This window comes from Strix aluco, chromosome 10 (assembly GCF_031877795.1).
Source record: "Strix aluco isolate bStrAlu1 chromosome 10, bStrAlu1.hap1, whole genome shotgun sequence".
Classification (NCBI taxonomy): Eukaryota; Metazoa; Chordata; class Aves; order Strigiformes; family Strigidae; genus Strix; species Strix aluco.
Genome location: NC_133940.1, coordinates 9,089,196 through 9,111,569, shown reverse-complemented (window position 1 = coordinate 9,111,569; position 22,374 = coordinate 9,089,196). Strand labels below are relative to the sequence as shown.

Sequence of the window (22,374 nt, the reverse complement as noted above, 5' to 3'; positions counted from 1 at the left end):
TTGACTGGTTCTACATCTGATAATTCGGCATGTGGTAGACTGTCTCAAAGTATGTTGCTGTATGTCTGGTAGCGCAACTTGTGTGACTGTGTCCTCTGGTGGTTCTGTCTCTGGGAGAGGTACTCAGGTTTGCTGAGTGTATTGATAAGAATATGGGTAGGCAAAATGACCTGTGTGTGAATCACAGTTATAATGGCACAAAACCTGTGTTGTGAGTGCACGTGCAGTAACCAAGGTCTAGTGATATTAAGCATGTTGGTCACAAAGATGTTGCTTTGGTTATAGTTTAGGCAGGACCTTAATTAGGAGATGGGTATTCCTGGATAGTTATACCAATGAGTATTTGGTGTCATAAAATACCAATCTTTCACTGAAATGTGAACAAACAAATTATTTGTTTTCTGCTTCCATTGTTTCAATTTGCGTCTTTCTGCTTGAGAGATTTAAGTCAAACGAACTGTGAGAGGAGAAGAACTTGCTGATTAAATACATGTTTGGAACTAGTCTTCCCTGCTTGTTGTATGTGCCGTGCTTGGAAAGGTAGGGAAAAACCCTGACTCTTCAAGTCCTGGATTTCCTGCAGCAGTTATTGCCATCCATAATCTGTAGAAGGCCCCTGCTGGTATTCCTGCTTTTTGAAAGATGTAGCTTGTTGTCTGCATCATTGCTATAGCTGGCTTGCAGGAGTTTGGAGGAAGGGGAGACAGCTAGGTTTGTATGTGTGCTCTGGGGAAATTTTCCTTATCTGGTATCTGTTAAAAGGAATAATGTTAAAGTATTATAAAGTAGTGGATGTCAATAGCAAGGACTTTGTCTCTAACAGAATTTCATGGTGGACCAATTAAAAAAAGTACTTTGTGATCTTTGTACAAGCTTAAAGAAATTTATTTTGGTAGAAACTGCAAGACAGCCAAGGAAACTTACACCTTAGCTAGACTTGGTATGCAGCAAAGAAGATGCTTGCTTTTCAAAATGTAAAGGTCTGTGCTGTGACATCACTAAATACACAGTAGTAGAATAAATGGCGGAAATCATTTATACCTCCTGGCATTTTAGCACACTGAGCTTTTGGTGTGGCTCACTTGCAGGTCCTCAACTGTGATGGGAATCAAAAAGAAAACTTGCTGGTTAATAAAGATCTGAAATGATCTCTGCTGCATCCTTTTTTCAGCAGGTGTAGCAAAGATTATTTTGCAGTGTATATGTTTGTGAGACAAATAACACCACTCTGTTAAGAAGCATATTTACACTTGGGACGACAGTTGGGAGAATGACCAGCACATGCTTCCCCATTTGTGTTACAGAGCTTTTTAGCTGTACAGAAACAAAGGTAAGGAGGAGCTGTGATATTTGTGATATTTTCTCTGTACGTTCTAAGGAGGCTAATACTTACCTTTTTTTCAGAGTTGTGCTTCTGATTTTCCCTTCTTTCAAGGATAGCTTTATGGCCACACAGAGCAGATTGCCACACAAGGGCTTGGATACACACCTTAGTTTAATGAGTTACCGTTGTCTTACTTGAGTCATAACCACTGACCATAATGTACTTGAGTTATTATAAATGGAGATGAAATCTGTTTTCATTGAAGGCTTAAACTAACCTTTTACATCTCAATTGACTAAGAACATTTGTGTCTCAGCCCATGCTCAGTATTCTATTAAGCTGAGGTTTCTTAGTCATGAGATCAAGTTCACTTGGGAAATAAAATTAAGCAAAAAATGAGTTCTGTGCTTAATTTGAGGAAGTAGAAAAGAGGGTCTTATTCACAAGTTGTCATTCATGTGTTTTACATCAACTACTCAGAGATGATGGCCTTTCATGGTTTATATGGTATGTATTTGTATCCTAGTTACGTAGTGAAAATTGGGGCTTCAGTCTTTTTTTTAAAAACTGAACCAAAATGCTGTGTAAAACTGTTTGCTGTTACGGAATGAAGCTTTATCCTGTCTGTGTAAATAAATATTTACCAGGGATTTACAGTTTAGCTCTCCTGCATTGTAATTTGGCAATGGTTCACTCTGGATATGTGTTTCTCCCCTGATATTATATCGTGCACCAGAGAAGCCTTTGTAGAAGTTACATAGTGTCTGCTGTGTTACTCTGGTAGTTTGCCTTTTAACAGACCTGCATCTTCTGCTGTTTTTAAAAATTGCTGAAAAATGCAGTCCATTTAAATTGTAGTTGGGATACTGAAATTTGTCTTTGCTTACTTATGCAATGGATTTCCATTTTGTAGTAAATCTCTATTTTACATATTATTCCCATTGATTTTATTCCTTGCAGTTGTATCTAGGTATTACATTTCCTTCAAGATTTTTCTCTTTAATTCACAATTTATTGACTTTATGGTGCAAAAACCAACTAAAAAATTCATTTGAAGTTCATTATTTTTATTCTTCACATTTATACTTCTTCAAACCTAGAAATTTTAGTTACCAGGACATAGCTATTAAAAACCTCTCTTAAGGTTGCTCTAGGCTTCCTTGCTGTGACCTGTCCTCTGCAGGATTCTATGGAGTCTCTTTGTGTACCCAAGAATCATATGCTGAAAGCTGAGGAGAATGCCTGTAAATGGTTTTAACTCTTGAACTATGACAGACATCTGATCAAAATGAAGGATGTTTGCTATTGTATTGGGTTTGTGTGGCAAGGTTTTGGTAGTGGGGGGCTACAGGGGTGACTTCTTCTCCAAGACGGACCTGCCACTGGCCAAGGCCATGCCCATCAGTGATGGTGGTAGCAACTCTGGGATAACAGATTTAAGGAGAAAAAACTGCTAGGCAACAGCAGCCGGGAGAGAGGAGTGAGAATATGTGAGAGAAACAACCCTGCAGACACTGAGGTGAGTGAAGGAGGGGGAGGAGGTGCTCCAGGCGCCAGAGCAGAGGTTCCCCTGCAGCCCGTGGTGCAGCCCATGGTGAGGCAGCTGTGCCCTGCACCCAGGGAGCTCCACGGGGGAGCAGACACCCACCTGCAGCCCGGGGGAACCCCACACCGGAGCAGGGGGATGTGCCTGAAGGAGGCTGTGACCCCGTGGGAGGCCTGTGCTGGAGCAGGCTCCTGGCAGGAGCTGTGGCCCCGTGGAGAGAGGAGCCCACGCTGGAGCAGGTTTGCTGGCAGCACTTGTGACCCCGTGGGGGACCCACGCTGGAGCAGCCTGTGCCTGAAGGGCTGCAGCCTGGGGGAGGGACCCCACGCTGGGGCAGGGGAAGAGTGTGAGGAGTCCTCCCGCTGAGGAGGAAGGAGCGGCAGAGACAGCGGGTGATGAACTGACCACAGCCCCCATTGCTCATCCCCCTGTGCTGCTGGGGGGGAGGAGGGAGAGGAATTGGGAGCAAAGCTGAGCCCAGGAAGAAGGGAGGGGTGGGCAGAAGGTGTTTTAAGATTTGGTTTTATTTCTCATTATCATACTCTGATTTGATTGGTAATAAATTAATTTCCCCAAGTTGAGTCTGTTTTGCCCATGACAGTAATTGCTAAGTGATCTCCCTGTTGTTATCTCAACCCACAAGCCTTTTGTTTTATTTTTCTCCCCCTATCCACTTGAGCAGGGGAGTGATAGAGCGGCTTTGGTGGTCACCTGGCATCTAGCCAAGCGTCAACTCACAACTATCTATCACAAACTTACTTGTTTTACAGTATTTTTTCCCCCTTTTGTTCTGCTATGATTAGCCTTCAGATTGTAGAAGTGAGCAGTTATTGCCAAAATGAAGCTGACTGTAGCTGCAGAATATCACTTTCTGCAGCTGCCACTCAGGGTTTTTACAGTATTTTCAAACAGCTTCTTTTTATGATGAGGTAAATAAACTAAGAGGGAGAACTCAACTGTACGTCAGAGTGTCTACTTTTCAAAATCGTTGGTGTAATGAAGCTGACCAGTGTTGTGCTAATAGAACATTTCAGTTTGCAAGGAACTCTTACAGTCTTATAAATATTTTATGTCCCTTAACACTTCTAATGTAGCAAATCAGGAGGCTGTCTGATCTAGTTTTAATATAATTAATTATTGACCTCAAAGGTACTGTTATGCATTAGAGGAGAGAACAGGCTTGTGCTAACTTTGCTTCAGAACAATAGTGCTCTTTTAAAAAAAGACATCAGCATGTTTTCTTTGCTTCCAATTCTCCATTGGTAAAATGGAACTCACGTTACTCTGTTGGAATTACACTAGTCCCACAAAGGATAGGAAGTAGTCAGATTGCTGGGTATGATATACATATTTAAAATAAAGACGATTCTCAGCAATAAAAAAGATGTAACTGGCAGCTATTCCAGGGAAAAAAAAAAAAATCTTTGAGATTGTGGGTTGAAAATGACCAAAAAAAAAGCGCGAATATTAGTATTCTTTTGATGTACTTGGTGAAATAAATATAGAAGAACAAAGTGGTGTTGCCCCCAAATGGCAAAATGCTGGGCAGTTATTTTCATGTAACATATTGGCTTTATTGCCATAAATAGGTACAACTGAGAGCAAAATTAATTGCTGATATGCATTGGTGCATGTCAGTGCAGCTAATGTTGATCTTTTGCTTGGGAGGGAGAGGGAGAGACTTGGGAAGAATACATCCTTATTTCAAAGCTATTCTAGATTCCTTGCCCTTTATTTTGTTTTCTAGGATATTTAACCCTATTTATTTAAGTATCTGGGGTATTTCCCAGTAGTTTTATTCAAGTATCTGTGAAGCTGAAAATGTTTTCTAAAAGCCGAGCTCTTTCTCTGTGTAAATGTGCATCACCTTCTGTATCTACAGCTGAAGTCATTCCCTGAGTGAGGCAAGAGGGTGATTTAGGTGGAATCCCCAGTAGAAACTGTGGGGCCTAGCTTTGAGCAGAGATGAGAGTAGATGACCTTCTGTAGGTTGTCCCTAAAATTGGTTGTTTGAGAGCAACATGTGCTGCATTTCATCAGTGAGGGATTGGTAAGTATGGCCTGAGCTGCTTTTTTCCCCTTGCCTCCCTTATGGAGATAATGCTAGTGTCTGGGCTGAGCAGTTACTGATTCTTTTATTACCTACTCCTTTATTTTACAGTTATTATCCTTGTCATTATACAGATGAATTTTAAATCTTTGCAACCCTGGAAGTGATTCATTCTTCAGCAGGCTTGTGTGAATGGAGCTAGCAGAGTGCCAGCAAACCGCTCAGCAGTGGTCTTACTGGCCTGGTTGAAAATGGTTCTTGATTTCCCACTGGGAAATAGCAATAAAAGGGAGTTCTTGCTGAGGAGCACCCAACAACTTCTAGTTATGGACACCCTGACTGATAATACAGTACTCATAGAGCGCTTTCAGGACTAGGGTAAGAAGGTGAGACTCTGATTCCTCGCAATTATGCCAGTCGCCATAGCCGTGAAATTAGTTCGTAACGTATGGAGTATTTATCAGCTTAAGCACAAACCTGTAGTCTGTATCACATTCGTGGACTAAGCAGCACTGACTAGTGGATCTGTTGAAGTGACTGATACTAACCTGGTGCAGTTTACTGTGTCTAAAATCTAATGACCTTGCAAGCAGATGGAAACTGTTCTGGCATTTTGCAGAGTGCTGCTTTCTAGTGCGCTGTTGTAATCATCCTCTCAAGCTGAGCAGTTGCATCAACCTTACAAATGGTGACTAATGTCCTTGTACTGTATATCATAACAGAAAATGATATGAGGAGAATTGTGAATGAAATAAAACATTTGCTGAAGCAAAGCCAACTTTGAGATCAGCTCAGTGTTATGACTCAGTAAGCCAAAGCTCTTTAAACAGACATAAATGTTACCTATTCAATGTCTGACTTCAGTTAGAAACTACAAAAAAATTCTACTTTCCAACAGTAACTTACAGTCTATGAATCACAGACAAGACAATATAGTATTTTTGATGGAGGTAATGTACTGGTCTTTGAGGTTTTTTTGTGTTTTTCATTATTATTCACTTCCTTTTTTGACGAAGAGAAGTAAAAGCATTCTGAAACTTGGATAGCCACAGTAAGGTAGTCACACAGGCTCTATGCTGAAAGTGTATCCTTAGGAAAACTGTATTCTGAGGATGATTGTCTAAACTTCTCAATTTTGTCTTACTTTGCTTTCTTGTATTCTCTCACAACTGTTATTTTTCAGAATTGGAGAGGGGTTAATGGAAAGAAAGTGGAACAAAAAGTACCAGAAGCCAACCTAAAAATTCTGAAGTAACTTTTGAGGGATGCGTTTGAAATGACCTAGATCTAATGCTTCCATGGAATATTAAAAGCCTGAATAAAAAGATAATTTTCTGTTACCCATGGAAGGGTACTTAGAGGTGCCGTAAGTGATATATTAACTTTACATACAAGCTCTCTACCCTAATAGGCTATTTTTGGGAATGCCCTGCAGCCATGATCTCAACGGGTTTGTGGAGCAGACTTTACAACATCTCTTTGGCTAATTGCATCTTTCATATTTTTTGGGGGGTAATTTCCTCTTATTTTACAGGTCTTCAGTAGGAGAATAAAAGCTCTGTGTGATTGCTTTTGTAGCTTTGCTTTAGTTGAACTTTCTGTTTATGTGGCCACGCTAGAAAGATGGCAAGCATACAGGAAGGAAGGATGAGATACTGGTGCTAGTATCTTTGTTTCTGTTGTGGCAAAACAAAAAAGTTTTCCTCATGCATCAGAATCCAAAAGCTTATTTTTTCTGTATGGATTTTTCTTCTTTTAGAATTCCCCGATTCTTAGATTTGAAAGGAACTTTTAAGATACATGGGCTAATTATTTTTATTCCTGTGCAGAAAGAATGATTTTGGCAGCCAAGATAAAATGTGTACGCATTTTCTCAGGAAACTTTTTGCCCCCAGTTATGGAGAGATGAAGTATGTCTCATTAATTAAATTAGTATATTTTGATCTGAACTCTGTTTAATAGGAGCTAATTCAATATCTAGTGACAGGGAGGTGACATGGCCATTGTATCTTGGCTGTATAATCTATGTGGGAATAATGCACTTTATGTAATATACTTATGCATGTAATGGTAGGATGAAATATTAGTGTTACACACTTTATGTAGAAGTCATCTGATAGACTGTTTATGTAGAGTAGCAGGCATTTTCTAGCTATGGTGTGGTATGAGCAGCAAAACTTTTATATGTACAGGAAGTGTGATACGGTGTTCTCATATAAAAATGGTGGGATTTTCATAAAAATCAGACATAATGGAATTACAGTCTCCTAAGAGCTGTTTCCTGTGACTGCAAAATGGAACAACAGTAAGTGACTGCTTCTGCTTGTTGAAGGCTAGGAACTACCATGTTATGTTTCAGGTTGTCCTTTGGTTTACCATACTACATGGCTGTTGTTTTCAAGGGGTCATCTCAAAAAACTCCTTTACCTTCATTTTGTGTTTATAATGGCTTTTACTGGATCAAAATATCATCACCTCCCAAAGGGGTTCCTCTGGGAGCACTTTTTGCTTTACTTATTTGTGCTTCTGAGTTCATTAGTCCTTACTTGGGTAGCATTCTTATTCTCTAGGAATCAGAAGTGAGTGTACATTTCAAAACCTTAGCTTCACTATGCTGTGTACATTTTCTTAAACGCAACAGGTCTTCTCGTGGGAACGTTAGATGCGGTGTTGGATTCTACATCAAAAGTTGCCCCATTTCGCATCCTGCATCAGACACCAGACTCTCAAGTCTACTGGTCCATTGCATGCGGTATGTACTATGATTTAGAAGCTAACGGCGTTTATAAAGCGAAAAATGAGGGTACAAAGTACAAGATCCATTTTTGGGTTAATCCTTTCACATCATTATTCATACCTGTGACCTCTAACTGGTTTAAAATTATTTGCAAACCTGTGATTGACAGTGGTGTGTGGTTCCAGTTTTTCAGAATATATCTATGGACTCTTCATATTACAACTTCAGATTACCTGCTTTCTGCAGTAGTCCATCTAAGTACTAAAGTGCTCTCTTAGAATACCAGAGGCAAAATCTTTTCTTCGGTAAGCTGCAAATCTAACTTGGTACAGTTCAGAATGACAGGGATAAATTGGCCTGTGGCAGTACCAAGTGTGCTGTAGGTAGGAATAACAGGAGCTGTTTATCCTATTTTTTTTTTTCTACTTTATCTTTGCTTGTTAGAATGAGCCGGGTTCCTAGTCATGGTCAGAGCTGAATTCTTCCTCATATCTGTTGCTCTCGTACTGTAAGAAGTTCATTCTCTTTCTCATGTTACGTTGCTAATCAGTAGGAAATGGAAAAGAAAATTGACCTTGAGAGTGGAGTATGTGATTTTTCTGAGAGCATGCTTTTTGATAGCATGCATGGGTTTATTTTTTTGTGTTGTGGTTTTTGGGTTTTTTTGTTTGTTTTTTTTTTTTTTAATTTTAAGTTTTGCAGCTTCTGAAAATAAAGTCCTAATTCCTTTATACAAGCTGCTTAACTACTGGGTGTCCAAAGAGACCTGCATTCCAGAAGTTGAGAGGATGCTTTTATCATTGTTTTTTCTTGAGGCATGGTCTTGTCTTTATATTGAAATGAATTAATATTGTCATGTGGTCTAATGCTAAAAAGTCACTGTTGTGGAATTAATCTATTTCTTAGGCTTATTGAAAACTCTGAAAACATCTATAATTACAGTGAAAAAGAACGATATATTTTAGTTCATTTTTCCATGCTTTAATTTTTTTTAATTAGTAGTGTTCATTAAAGAAACAAGACTCCATATAGACTTCTCTGGGCTCTAGGCCTTCTTTTTAGTTTTCTGTGGTACAAGATGAGCTTTGCAGGAAATCTACCATTCTGCAGACACTTACATGCATGAGTAATTCCACTGGTAAGTACTCTGCTGTTGTTACATTGGATTTTGCTGTTATTGCTTTATTATGAATCTTCATTGCTTCACCTTAAATGAAAAATTATGTCTCTTGCTGTCTTTTCTATACAGTTAGCTACTTTCAAAATACAGGTTTGTTCTTTTAGATGTTTAGTTCATAGTTTTGCACATTTCATGATGTAATGCTAATCTGCTCCTGTTCACGTTCTGCAAGGACTTCTCTGAAGGGCAGTAGTCAGTGCTGGAACTGTTTAGTAACGATTTAATGTAATTCTTGACATGCCAGTTTGAAAGGGCAGCCTTATAAAGTTGATAGAATTTGAACAGTTTGTGAATTGGTAGTAAATAAAATTTTAGGACTACTTCTGAAGAAGTTAGAACTGATGGTGACAGGCTATCAAAAAGGTACTTTGATAAGTATGTTGGAAATACAGTCTGGGGAATTCTAGTGCCATCAGGTCAGCCCTTGGGAAAACAGAAAGGATAATCTTTGCCTTAGGACTGAATTTATATCAGTTCTGTGCTGCATTTATATACATAAAGTATACTTTACAACAAAAGGCTACATAATACAGTTGTACTTTGTGTTAGAAAACAGATTGTTCCTTCTGTGAAGTGAAGAAATTGAAGAGACTGCATTTTGTTCCTGCTATTACATATTAAGGATCTGAAACAGTACTCCTAAATCATTTAAATATTTATTAAAAAGTTTAATCTTTACTGTGTCACATCTGTGCCTCTGATTCACACTGTGACTCAAATAATTGGTCTACATGTGTAGTCTGAGAAAAATAATTAGTTTGCAATTTAATTGCTATGTTAATTACTCTTCATATAATTTTTTTAAGTGTTGCTGCAAATCCACCCTGTGTAGTGCAGTCTAACTATTTAACCATATTTAGAACAATTTCTATTCATTCCCAAGGCAACTTTAATTCTGTGGAGTCCGTTGAAAGTTGTTTAATTAGAGTTTGCAAAGTAAATTGAGAAAAAAGAAATCGTTAAAGGTGTGTTCTTGCTTAGGGGTATTGATAGTACGTGATTACACTGACTGATTTTATTTGTGCGCATTCCTGTGGAGGATGAAATTGCCAATTAATTTATATTCTAGAATCTCATTAGTCAAACCTATGTAAGTTCTTTCCCTCTCTTTCCCTGTCTCCTACCATCTGATGGGGAGCCACCTGTCTTTAAAGAACTGGCTCGGTATTGAATTGGCTGGACCTCTACTGTTGTTTCACTAGTTGTCATCTCTGCTCATTACCTATTACCACTTGCATAATTTGTAACTGAGTATGTGAAAAGAATAAGATGAATTATAAGCATTTTGAAGTTGGCCTACCACATTTCTCTAGTTATAAAAGTAGCTAGCGGGTAAGAGTGTTCCTTTGTCTTTGAGGTAAACCAGTAATCTAAATGTATTTCTGAAAAGTTCAGGTGAGATAGGTTTTTCTTTGCTATAAAGTTGCAATGACATTCCCCATATTATAGGTGATAGCTCTCTGAAACCTAAATTAAAAAGCAGTGTAAAGTAAGTAAAGGAACAAGGTGTTGACTTCTCTCTAAGGTGTTTGAAAATGCGGTATTTATATTTTTTGGAACATTGAATTTTATGTTGGCTCTATGGTTTCTGCATTACTTGTTTGTTGATAACAGTTTTTTTAAGTTACTCCTCCTCTTGCACATATGTAATGAATATGTAATATCCTTATTCCCATGTATTTGGGTCCCAGAGGGTCCAGAAGAAAAAACTACTAATTCTGGTGGTGCCAAATGTTGTTTCAAGGATTGTTCAGCTTGTATGAATCAGTGAACCTTTTTTTCTTGCATCAGGAGTTAGTTCTGATACATGTTTTCCATATGGGGTGCAGCCATGCTTCTGTCCTCTTGTAGAAGCCTGCAACTGCATGAAAAAAAAAAAGCGTTGTTTGGAATTACAGCATAAGCAGAACTTTATTGTAGGTAGGATAACATTGTTTCCTGAATGGTGGTTGCCTAAACTTTAGCGTGGTTAGAAATATAGTTAAAATATGACTTGATAGAGAATGAGATAAAACCATGACTTATACTGAGCACAAGCAGCAATTGATTGTTTGTTGCAAGCAGCATAAATGGTTGTTTCAGGTATCCAAAGAGAAATCTTGGCTACCTTCCTGGTTACAGTGATGTATTCTTTACATCCTTACCCTTGTTAGAAGGGGTTTTGCACAGCAGGTCTAAGTCTTGGAGTTCTACTCTGGAAACTGTTGTGAGCCACTGATCAAAGCTGAGGATATCAGAAGCTCAGATTTCATTTTCTTAGTCTCAATTTGATCTCACATTTCCCATCTTCTGAACTATTAGACTGGGATTGTTCTTGCAATGCTCTGCCATCCGTGTTGGGGGAGGTACTGCTGAGCTGAAGGAACCGTCAGTCCAAGTTGGGCTTCAGCACTGAGCCACACAGTGTTGACAAAGTTGAGATGCTTCTGGATGAAAAGGCTAGAAATAAAGCTGCATAAAGGGCTTGAGAGATAAAAACACAGCAGGGCACGTTTTTAATGTACACCAAATGCATTTTTAGTGTACACAAGAGTTGGATGATAAATTTGAGACTTTGATTTGGACTTGTGTATCTGAATTACTCTGTGGATTGGGAATTTGCTAGGTATTCTCTTGGTTAATATTTTTAGTGAAATGATTAAAGTCTGTCCTAATTTTAAATAATACTAACTTTCTCTTTCAATCAGGATCCAGCAGAGAAGAAATAACAGAACACTGGAACTGGTTAGAGCACAATGTTATGAAGACTTTATCAGTATTTGATTCAAATGAAGATATTACGAGCTTTGTCCAGGGAAAGATAAGAGTAAGTAACAGACACAGGACATAATTGGAAAAGGCTAAGTATTTTTGTATTTTTGTTTTTTATAAACGTTCACAAATAATATGTCCTCTTTAGAATATCAAAGGACAGATCCATAATGCTACATACTTCTGTTTGAGTAGTATGTGGCTGTTAACTTCCACACACTTCATTGTTCCTGTTTATCTGCCCCACAATTAAGTAAAGTTGTTTGACATAAAACTTCTTGGTAAATGATACACCAGATAGTGGTCTTTAGATAGTGGTCTAGAACTGTTGATAAATTATTTCACAATAATTTTAATAATGCCTGAAAAGTACATAGTATATTTTTGTGAAGGTGCAACAGTTACAGTTCACTTTATTTACATATTTAGCCCAGGAATTCTTGTAATTAAGTGAGGAAAATGTATCTATTTCAGAAGAGGAGATCAGGGAATGTAGGTCTTGCCTGAGTTGTGTGAGAGACTTGGTGGATGAGTCTGAAATAGCACATTTGATTTGTGACCTGTGTTTTGATCCTCAAGACTATTATTCCTGTTCTAGAACTTACTGTCCTATTAGGAGAGTGCTGCACTGTGTGTATGCAGGTGCATATATGACACCCACCCACGTGGATGCATATGTAAAGTAACTGGTTCTTTTGTTTTAGGGTTTGATTGCTGAAGAAGGAAAAGGTTCTTTTGTAAAGGAAGAAGATCCTGAGAAGTTTCGTGAAGGTCTTATGAAGTTTGAAAAGTGTTTTGGGTTACCAGAGCAGGAGAAGTTGGTTACCTATTACTCATGCAGTTATTGGAAAGGCAGAGTGCCCTGTCAAGGGTGGCTGTATCTTAGTACCAACTTCCTTAGCTTTTACTCATTTTTGCTGGGAGCAGAAAGTAAGTAAACCTCAATACTAAGCCTAGTCCATTCATATTTTACTACATATCTTTCAGACGTGGAAGAATTTTTCCTGTGTCATAAGGAAGTTATTTTGCCATGTGAACAGATGTCAACGTAGGATAGAAAAAACTGCAAACATAAAATACCTTATGGAAATTAATACATTTGTGTAACTTGCTGCACAATGTCCATTAGTTTTCTTCCTCTACATAAGCTTCAAAGAGAAGGCAGACCTGTTACAGTTGACTGTAACTAAAAGTTGTCTGTCATCTTTAGTTCATGCTGCATATTAATTCAGTCTGTGAGGATTGCAGTTATCTCTTCACACACGGACTTAATATTTCACATGGGTGCACTATGCACTGGTGATAATTGCACGTCTTTTTTTTTTCTGTGTAACATTAGTTTGAATTGTCCAAACAAATGCTTCTAAGAATGTGAGCTGTAACTGTATATATGTGAAAACTAGAAAACTTAAAGAAAGTAGGATCTTTTCTGAGCTAATTTTCATTTGTATTGGGGAATGTCATACCTAATGGGCATGGTTCCTCTAAATGATCAATTTACTTCAAGACGCCCTATTGGTAAACCGTTGAAGTGGGGTAGCTTATATGATGGTGTTTGTTTGCAATTTGCAGTTTCACATGACAGCGAAGAAAAGGTGATGTAAGCTTGTATTTTCATACATGGTGTGTCTTTAATGTTTTTCTGTCTATAAAATTCTTTCTAATGGAATTATTTTATAGGAATTGTGAGATAGTGGTTTTTGTGCTTGTGAGTTTGTAGCCCTTTCCAAGTGTTTATCATTTAACTATATCACTTAATTATCTTTTATTGGTGCTGTTGACTACTACTTTTCTTTTTTAATATGAGGGTAGCAGCTAACAAGAAGTTACTCACATCTGCTTATATTTGTATTTTCAGTAAAACTTATTATCTCCTGGGATGAAATATCAAAACTTGAGAAGACTTCCAATGTGATTCTGACAGAGAGCATTCATGTGTGCTCCCGTGGGGAAGATCACTATTTTTCCATGTTTTTACACATTAGTGAAACGTTCCTTCTCATGGAGCAGCTGGCAAACTATGCTGTTAGAAGACTTTTTGACAAAGAGACATTTGAAAATGATCTAGTCCTTCATGACCCCCTGCAGATCACCAAGAGGTAATATATTACTTAGGGTCTATCTGCTCTGGGCCCAGAGATAGACTTTTTTAGGCAAAGGGGAAGAGAGTCCTTGTCTGAAGGAGGTAAGTAGATGTCAGCAAAGCTGGTGTTCCCTTAAACAAGTGTCCCATTAAAATTTAGGATCAAAACAATGTGAGGCATTGTAATTTGTTGTTACTTTGCAGTATCAGATGTCTACATGAAGACAGGAAGTGATCAAATCTTCAGAGCAGATCTTCAACTATAGGTTTTGTAGCGGTTTGAATTTTTAAACAGCATTCTAGCAGCATTTAGGATTAGAAAATTAAGAATGAAGCTGCAGTGTCTCCAGAGAGACTGATGAGGAAGGAGAAGGTGGAGAATAAATCATTTAATAAATGTGTAAATAATAACTGCCTGGCTTTTCTGCCACTGGAGATGGGTGATAAAATCAATGAGTTGCAGATGGGTGTATGGCTTTCCTTATTTATGGCAGTATTTTAGGCAGTAGAAAAGATGTGTATGAAAGTAACCTGATGGTTGGAGTCCTTCTTTCTCAAGGAACGTGTGTGATTATTTCTTGTAATTTTATAGTTTCTCTTCAGTTCAGGTTTCTGTTGAAGCAAATGTTGCCTTTTCTTCAGGGCACTGTCCAAATCCTTACTGAAATGTTCAGGTTTTGATATGTGGACCACAGCTATTTACTGTCGAAAAGTAACCACGAAAAGCAAGTCTGTTGTTAGGTAATTTGAATTCACATAAAGGGACTAATTCTTTGTCTGCAAATCAGAAATTATGATAAAGCATTTTTCTAATAATTGTTCCTACTTAAAGCTCCATGTACCTGTGATTTAAGAAAAAAATCTATTTATAGTACACTGATAGTAAAACCTGGTTTATTTCCTGGCTAATTGATACCTCAGTTTGGTAGCAATGCTGGAGGGATGTTGCTCTACAACCAAAACATTGTTTCTGGTTGCAGTTACCTGTGAAGAATTAGCCCCCGGCAGATGTTTACAACATGTGCTACATTTCTAGCTAATTAACCCTCTGTCAAGCAAAAACTTGTTCTAGGTTTAAGCAGACTATTCTGATGGGTGGGGTAACAGAACAGATTAGGCTATTAGTATGTTTTTCTGCACTACCTGTAGGCCTTGATTTGGCAAAGTGCTTTTCACTGTGTAAGAACATGCTGGAATCTATTCCTGTTTAATGAAGTAATTTTGTTAAGTGGGTGTATATAGATGGGTGTGGTCCTGCCCTTTGTGGCCTCTTCAAGCAAAACATAGAACCCTCCAGATTGACCCCATGGATTATGGGAGAGCATGATGATTTACAGGCTTTTCCCAAGGTATTTTTAATTTTGGTATTTGTAAAGGCATTTTAAACTTATTTTTCTTTTCTCTCTCCTACCCCATTTTTTGTTTTGTTTTTAACCTAGAGGCCTGGAGAGCCGTGCCCACAGTGAACAGTTTAGTGCATTCTTCAGGCTACCCAAAGAAGAGACCTTGAAGGAAGTTCATGAGTGCTTCTTATGGGTTCCTTTCAGTCATTACAACACCCATGGAAAAATGTGCATTTCAGAAAACTACATCTGCTTTGCTAGCCAGGATGGCAGCCTGTGCAGTGTAATCATTCCGTTAAGAGAGGTAATGCAAACTGCAAGACAGAGCCAGTTATACTAGAAGTTTTGCCCTTGTGTAGTTTAATGCCAGTTTAGCAAATTTTCATTAGAATCTGCTTACTTTACTCAATGTTATGTATTTTTTCCTACCGTGGATACCACATGTAGGAATTCTGTTTGTAGGTTTATAGAACTGCTTTCATGTTTCAGCTTTGTTCCCTGTATCCTCTTTCCCTTTTTCTGTTTGCTCTGATTTCTGTAGCTGGGTGCAGAATACAGATTTTTTTAATACTTTTTTAAAATGAAAAAGCTAATGCTTAATTCTTGAAGTTGACTTCATGACAGATTCTCAAGATAAAAAGTAAAGAATTAGTGTAGAGCATCTTGAAGATTAGTAATCGCTCTGCAGTGTTTCTTAGCTCAGTAGTGTAATTCTTTTTGTAGCAGTTGAGCAGTGCTGTCTGTTCAAAAGTCAGGAAATTCCATTGACGGTCATCAGTGAACAAGTATTGATGCCATTACAGCTGATAGTCTCAACACACCAAATAAGGACTGTATTGCAAGGGACACAGCATTCATATATCTATAGAGTACTATAGCTAGACTGTGGAGTAACTTCTGATAAAACAAACCCTTCTCCATCCCTCTCTTGACTTCCCGTGATCTGGGACATTGCCACAGTTTAGGCTTCCAGTGTTAAAAGCTTTTTGTCAGCACCTAGACATATTTTACAACAGCCTCAAAATTAACCAGGTTCTGTAATTGCTCTGTATATCCTGTGTACCTATGGCCTGACATAAAACACCTGACAGAGGGGGGGTGAGCTGAGATAATTTCAGCAATACACTCGGTGTTCCCCACCCAGGTAAAGCATTTTATATGATCCTCTATAAATAGTCCTGCAAACAATAGAGACTTCCACAACCTGTGAAAAACAAGAAGAGGCTGTTTAAAGGAGCTGACTCTAAATATGTTCTTGTGGGTTGTCAGGCCCTCACTATTTGTTCTACAGTACTGCAGAGTTAAGTGGTCTTTCATTCTTAACCTGTAACAATGTAAAAGCATCAGCAATGGCAGTCCGTCTAGCTATTCATGATTGTCTCACTTGTATGTGCATTATTAAAGTGCATTATTAACTTCTCTAATCTGTAACTGTTCCATCACAGCAATTAAAATCAGCTCCAGCTGCCATGTGATGTGACAGCTGTCTTTGAAAGGGTATTCTCAGTGGAAATTCATTCTTGTGAAACTTGTTTCATTTGATTACTTGCAAAAGCCATGTTGTGTCTGCTTTCATATGGTAAGAAAAAAAGTAACAGCTTCAGCAGGTAGGAGGTGGCAAGATTTTCAAATAAGCTCAGTGCTTGCAGCTGGGAAAACCTTTCCAAAGATTTTTGGTACTCTGTTGAAAATCTATTGCATAATACTTATTACCTTGTGCTAAAATAGCTCCAGACCACTGAGCTTTAAAAGTAATGAGTTTGTTACTTGTGTTACTGATTCTGCTTATGTGGTGCTTCATACTACTCACCTACACATGTATTTTTAACAGGTTTTCTCTTTCAGAAATAAGCTAGTAAAACTTGTTGCCTAATTTCTGTATCCTTGCTTCTGTAGGTCATAGGGGTGGATAAGGGGGATGCAGCCAACAGAGGAGTCAGCATTAGTACCAAAGGCAAAACAGCTTTTCGTTTCACGGAGGTTAGAGATTTCGAACAGCTTGTGGCAAAGCTCAGAATGAAATGCAATGCAACTTCAAGTCCACAACACATAAATACTGAGGTAACTGCTCTGCTAATTCTAGTTTCTTACTACCTGTTCCTAGGAATAAGTTTGTGTAGTCTTACTAAGAGTTTACGTATCGTTGTCAGTGTTTTGCTGTGTAATGCAATACATTTATATTTGAGCCTGAATCTGGATACAAGATGGGTAACAATGTCTGCTGTACCTCTAGATTTCAAGTTGTCTAAATCTATGTTTTTTCTCTTTAAAAAGATCAAGTTCCCATCTCTCGCCTTCAGACCTTTCACATTAAAACAAAAGTCCACCAGTGTGATGTAAAATTATGTGTAGCTGTGTCACTTCTTGCCAGCTGACGATTTGACTTGGAAAGTTGATGGAATGATTATAAGGTTGTTTCTAGATGTGAAGAAGTCTGTATGTGTAGTTTCATGCATGAGAAATAAGAAAGCAATGACAAAACAGCCCTAACAAGCATTGCTTATTATAGTTGCTGTATCTTTTCTGTGAAGATTTTCCCCTGAAAAAAATTTAAATAGAATCAGCTGGAGTAGCCTCTAAAGTGACCGTTGTAAGAGTGGAGAAGTGTACAAATAAATGCCTTTTGGTAGACAATAATTAGTATATCAGAAAATCTTGAAATTTTGATTCTTAAGGTTTAAAAAGCAAAAATGAGAAATAAAAGCAAGATAGTTTGATATCAGCAGAAATGCTCAGCTGATAAGGTACAGCACAGCCTTGGGAGACCTGAGTGTTATGGTCTGCTGCTCAGGGGTGTTCGTTCCCTTTTATATTACCTTATTTCAGGTTATATCTGCATTATTTTGGCATACCAGGCTAAGTCATGTCCCTCTGGTTTTAAGGTGTGGAAAAATAAATAACTGTGCCCATATGAAAGAGAATGTGTTAAACAATGGTGTTACTGTGAATGCATTCTGGTTTGGGTTCTTTTACTTTGTTTTCCATCAGGTTTTGAAAAACAATCCAGGTTCTAATGCTGGTTTTTAAATGCTCTTGGCATTTCTGTATAGTTCAGTATATGGCTCTGTTTAAATGAATGTTTTTCTTATGAATTCAGTGGTGACGGATGGTCAGGCCTCCCTATCTATTACAGTTCTCATTATGAATATTTGTCCTTTCATAATTAAGTTTTTGGCTGTAGAGATTTTAATTTTTTTTTTTCAAGTGCAGCCTCCTGAAAGCCCAGCTGTGAAGAGCAGGGATTGCTGGTTTTAATTTATTTTGGAAGTCTGTATCTGGTACCTGTAACTTAATATAATAAATAATGATGCTCTAGAAGCAAAACGGTTTCTGGTATCAGTGCTACTTCTCGAAGGATTGTTTGGCATTTATAACTAGCACTGTTAAATTTTTTTTCAAGGTTGCAGCTAGTTCTACCTCTGACAGTCCAAAGGATTTTGATGCGGGACCGTCAAAGATGGGTCAGAGAGATAACAGCAAAACTGTCGGTACAGAAGCCCTAATGACTGTCTACCATCCTCAGGATGCTGAGAATCTAGACTCTAAAATGGTAAGGGATAGAATGGCTAACAGTTTTTGGAATCTAATTGGAAAGGACTGAAGTGTATTCAAAATGTATTCCAGCAAGGCTGCTGATTTCCTTTGGGGCTTTGCCAATCTTCTTTCATCTGCATTTTCTGTATTTGGAGTCCACAGGGTGCTTCTTCGTGGCTCCGTTCAATTTTCTGCTTATCTTGTTTAATAATGATACGCCTTATCTTCGTGGAACTAATACCTCCTGCTCTTCCACTCCTCAGGGAAGAGTTGGCTGTTTATTTTGTGATAGTGATAGTGTTTCATATCTATCTGAATTGTCAAGATACAAAGTCACTACAAACTCTTTGGAGGCAAGGAGAATGTTATCAAGAAATTGACTTCATTTCTTCTTTGCTTCATTCTTTTGCACTTCTGTCTAACAAAGTTATGCTCTGGACAATGTTTCTTTATTGTTTTTGCAGTAGGACATCCTATTTTTGCTTCTCCATAGTGTGTGCAAGACGACAGAAAGGTTTTATTTTAAAGTTAAGTCTTTCAGCAGAACCAAGTAAATTAAGATACGGAATTCTGATATTAGAACTATCAGAAAATAAACACCCTTTGGTCAGGAGAAAAGGGAATCCAGATTTTAAGTTCTGCTTTTTATGGTATGTTGAACGAAAAGTGGACAAAATCTACTTTTCCTTTAGGCACCTTTAATTGCTTTAACAATGTTAAATCTTTCTGCTGCATGTACAGAAAATGTAGCAGCAATGTTCACCCTCTCTCAGCCCTGGAGCCTCGTGAGTTGGAGTGCCTGATCATCGGTTGCTTTGCTTCAGAGAAATTGAATTGCATTTTAGGTTCATACTCAATAGTTTATTAGTAACCTTGTACTTTACAAAGGATCTATTTCACTGTTTCTATCGTCTCCACCTCCTACTCTGCAGGCAAAATGCCTGTAACTTCAATTTTGTCTGAATAGGAAATTTTTGCCAGTTTCCATTTTGTGAAGCAGGTTTTACTTATGTGGCTGTCCTGCTGAAGTTCAGATGCATATACTCTTATCTTCTGTGTTGACAGAAATTGCTAGTTTGTAAAAATGTTCTATCTGATTGATAAATACTTGATTAAATGTAAAACTTATATAGGCATAAGTGTTTTAAGCTATTAGTTCCCCTCCTTAATCCAGCTTCATTCTCCTGCAAATTTTCCTGAGTATTGATTCTCTCCTAGTGCTATTTGGAGCTTATGTAAATAAACTGAGAAAAGATTGGGAAACTGTGGGAGAATAAGGACACTGATGTCATGCCATCCCTCTGTGTGCTTTCCACCGTTTTTAGGCATTCTGTTCCAAATCTGTCAACTGATATAATGCAACAAAGCATGATGAATCAAAAAAAGGAAGCAACCTGTTATGCCTGTTGAGTTTGTGGGATATTATTTAATCTGTAACAGAGTTAGTACATTTTTATTGCTGTTACAAAGAACAGTTCATAGACATGTTGAGATTGAAATATGTTAATTTATCAGAGTAATTAAACATGTGTCTGTGACAGTGAGTTGCCTTTGCAAGTAATCGTTGCTTGGTTTCGTTTCACCATCATGGCCAAGTACTTTTTCTCATAGTTTGTTTGGTGGAGCTCTCAAATTAGCACAGAGAAACCTGCCACCATACATAAGCAATCTGAACCTTCTCTTCACCCTCCTTCTATTGATTTACCCTTTACCAAGGAAACATTATGCTGTTTATCACAAAGCAGCAACAAAAATGGGACACTTTAAAATTGGCTCAAGTTACAACAGGCAGATTTGTTTGTATGTATGTGTCATACACATATATATATATGTTTACATGCAAGATTCTTCTTCAGCTATTTCCAAGAGGGAGTTTTAATGTACCTCTAAGTTTTTGCCATAGGAATTATATAAAATGTTGAATTTTCTTATCCATTATGCTGGCAGTGCATTTTTGGCATGCCTCGGGAGAACTATGATGGCAGAATTTGTCTGCACAGTTGCACCTCGCACTGGTTAGCTGTCTTGCTCTTTATCACTGTTCATTCACTCCCTTTAAATCTCTAGTACTTTGTGGTCCTTTGATAATTATGTAGTTTTTGTTGATGTGATGCCAAAGCTGCAAATGGTTCAATCCAGAGGTAAAAAATGGGGCTGTCTACCTATTGATTTAAAAAAAAAAAAAAAAAAAAAAAAAGTTTAGCTGAATAGTGAACAATAAAACATAATAAATAGATGGTGATGACTTGATTTAAAATAATGATAGAATACATGCTGTTTCAGGGGACAATCAGTTTCAGCAAAGCCTCTTTACTTGCTAAAAAGAAAATGTATTTTGTAATAACAAGCTGAGAGAGTTGGGGTTGTTCAGCCTGGAGAAGAGAAGGCTCTGGGGAGACCTTATAGCGGCCTTCCTGTACTTAAAGGGGGCTGCAGGAAAGGTGGGGAGGGACTCTTGATCAGGGGGTGTAGGGATAGGATGAGGGGTAACGGTTTTAAACTGAAAGAGGGTAGATTTAGATTAGATATAAGGAAGAAATTCTTCCCTGTGAGGGTACTGAGACACTGGCACAGGTTGCCCAGAGAAGCTGTGGCTGCCCCCTCCCTGGAAGGGTTCAAGGCCAGGTTGGACGGGGCTTTGAGCAACCTGGGCTAGTGGAAGGTGTCCCTGCCCATGGCAGGGGGGTTGGAACTAGGTGAGCTTTAAGGTCCCTTCCAACCCAAAGCATTATATGATTCTCTGAAGATGAAAATCCACCCTGCATACAGTTATTGCCATTTATGGGTTGGAATCATTCTCAAGTAGGATGTAAAGAAATAGTTGATTTTAGAAGTGGCTTGAAAAAGGTGAAAGGGAGTGATTGTTGGCTGTCTTAATACAGCAACAAGGGGGCTTCAAGTGAAGTTAGAAGGTGGCAGGTTTGTCTGAGTTCAGAAAGCAATTTGCAGGGAAAAATATGCTGTGTGTTGTTAAATTCAGAGATTGTCTCTGCTGAGGAGGTGCCTGCGCTTCTATTTGCTGGAGGATGGAGGAGGATTTTGCAGGTGTTTGCTTGATCTTACTGTCCTGTGGCACGTGTTTCTGTCAGATGGGATACTGGATTAGATTTCTTTACCTTTTGTCTGATCTGGTATAGACATTCTTGTAATAATATACTTTAAAGAATAGTAGGTCATGTAGGAGATTGCATTGTATGCCAAACTGATACTATGCACAGGTTAGATTTTGCTCTGATTTGCATCAGCACCCATTTCACATATCAATACAGACGCCAATGTTGTCATTTCCAGTTTATATGAATATAACTGAGAGCAAAATTTGGTTCTGTTCTCTGAAACCTGAGGAAAATCTTCCAGTATACTTAATGCTTGTCTTCTGCTTTTCATAGTTGAAAGAAAAAATGAAAGAACAGTCCTGGAACATCCTCTTTGTCGAGCGAGGACATGGTGTCAGTATGTTTCGAACAAAGAAGACTCGAGACCTCGTTGTAAGAGGGATCCCAGAGGCATTAAGAGGAGAGCTCTGGCTACTCTTCTCAGGTATTGCGTAGCAAGTATAATTGATCCATTTTGTGAACTCTACTGTATGGATGTTCTAGTTACTGACTGAACATAGTCTGACAAAAAATGCTCTTACCTTTGGCAATTTATGTAAATTTTTCTGAGGAAAGACACTTTAAAATGATAACTTTGTCTATTATTTTGTTTTGCATTGATTCAAACTAAACCTGCATCTGCTTCTTTTACAACAAGCTTAATTGAAAAATAGCAATATGAATACATGCTGTTCCATTCTTTACTCGCTAAAAGGAAAGTATGTTTGTGA

At 38.1% G+C, this 22,374-nt stretch overlaps 1 protein-coding gene across 6 annotated transcripts in view; it reads left to right on the top strand.

The window, feature by feature from the left end:
* TBC1D8B (TBC1 domain family member 8B) overlaps positions 1-22,374 on the top strand; it is a 38,652-nt gene that overhangs the window by 2,889 nt on the left and 13,389 nt on the right. For 5 of the 6 annotated variants that reach the window (XR_012624594.1, XR_012624595.1, XM_074835170.1 and 2 more), the window contains exons 2-9: positions 7,562-7,672; positions 11,525-11,643; positions 12,293-12,518; positions 13,447-13,687; positions 15,111-15,318; positions 16,911-17,075; positions 18,415-18,564; positions 21,938-22,088. Coding sequence is in view for 4 of the 6 variants with exons in the window: in XM_074835170.1 (XP_074691271.1) it covers positions 7,562-7,672; positions 11,525-11,643; positions 12,293-12,518; positions 13,447-13,687; positions 15,111-15,318; positions 16,911-17,075; positions 18,415-18,564; positions 21,938-22,088 (1,371 nt within the window). In the remaining 2 variants the exon portion in view is untranslated. Of the gene's footprint in view, positions 1-1,311; positions 1,331-7,561; positions 7,673-11,524; positions 11,644-12,292; positions 12,519-13,446; positions 13,688-15,110; positions 15,319-16,910; positions 17,076-18,414; positions 18,565-21,937; positions 22,089-22,374 lie in introns of those variants that run through there. The other variant, XM_074835171.1, reaches the window with a different exon arrangement.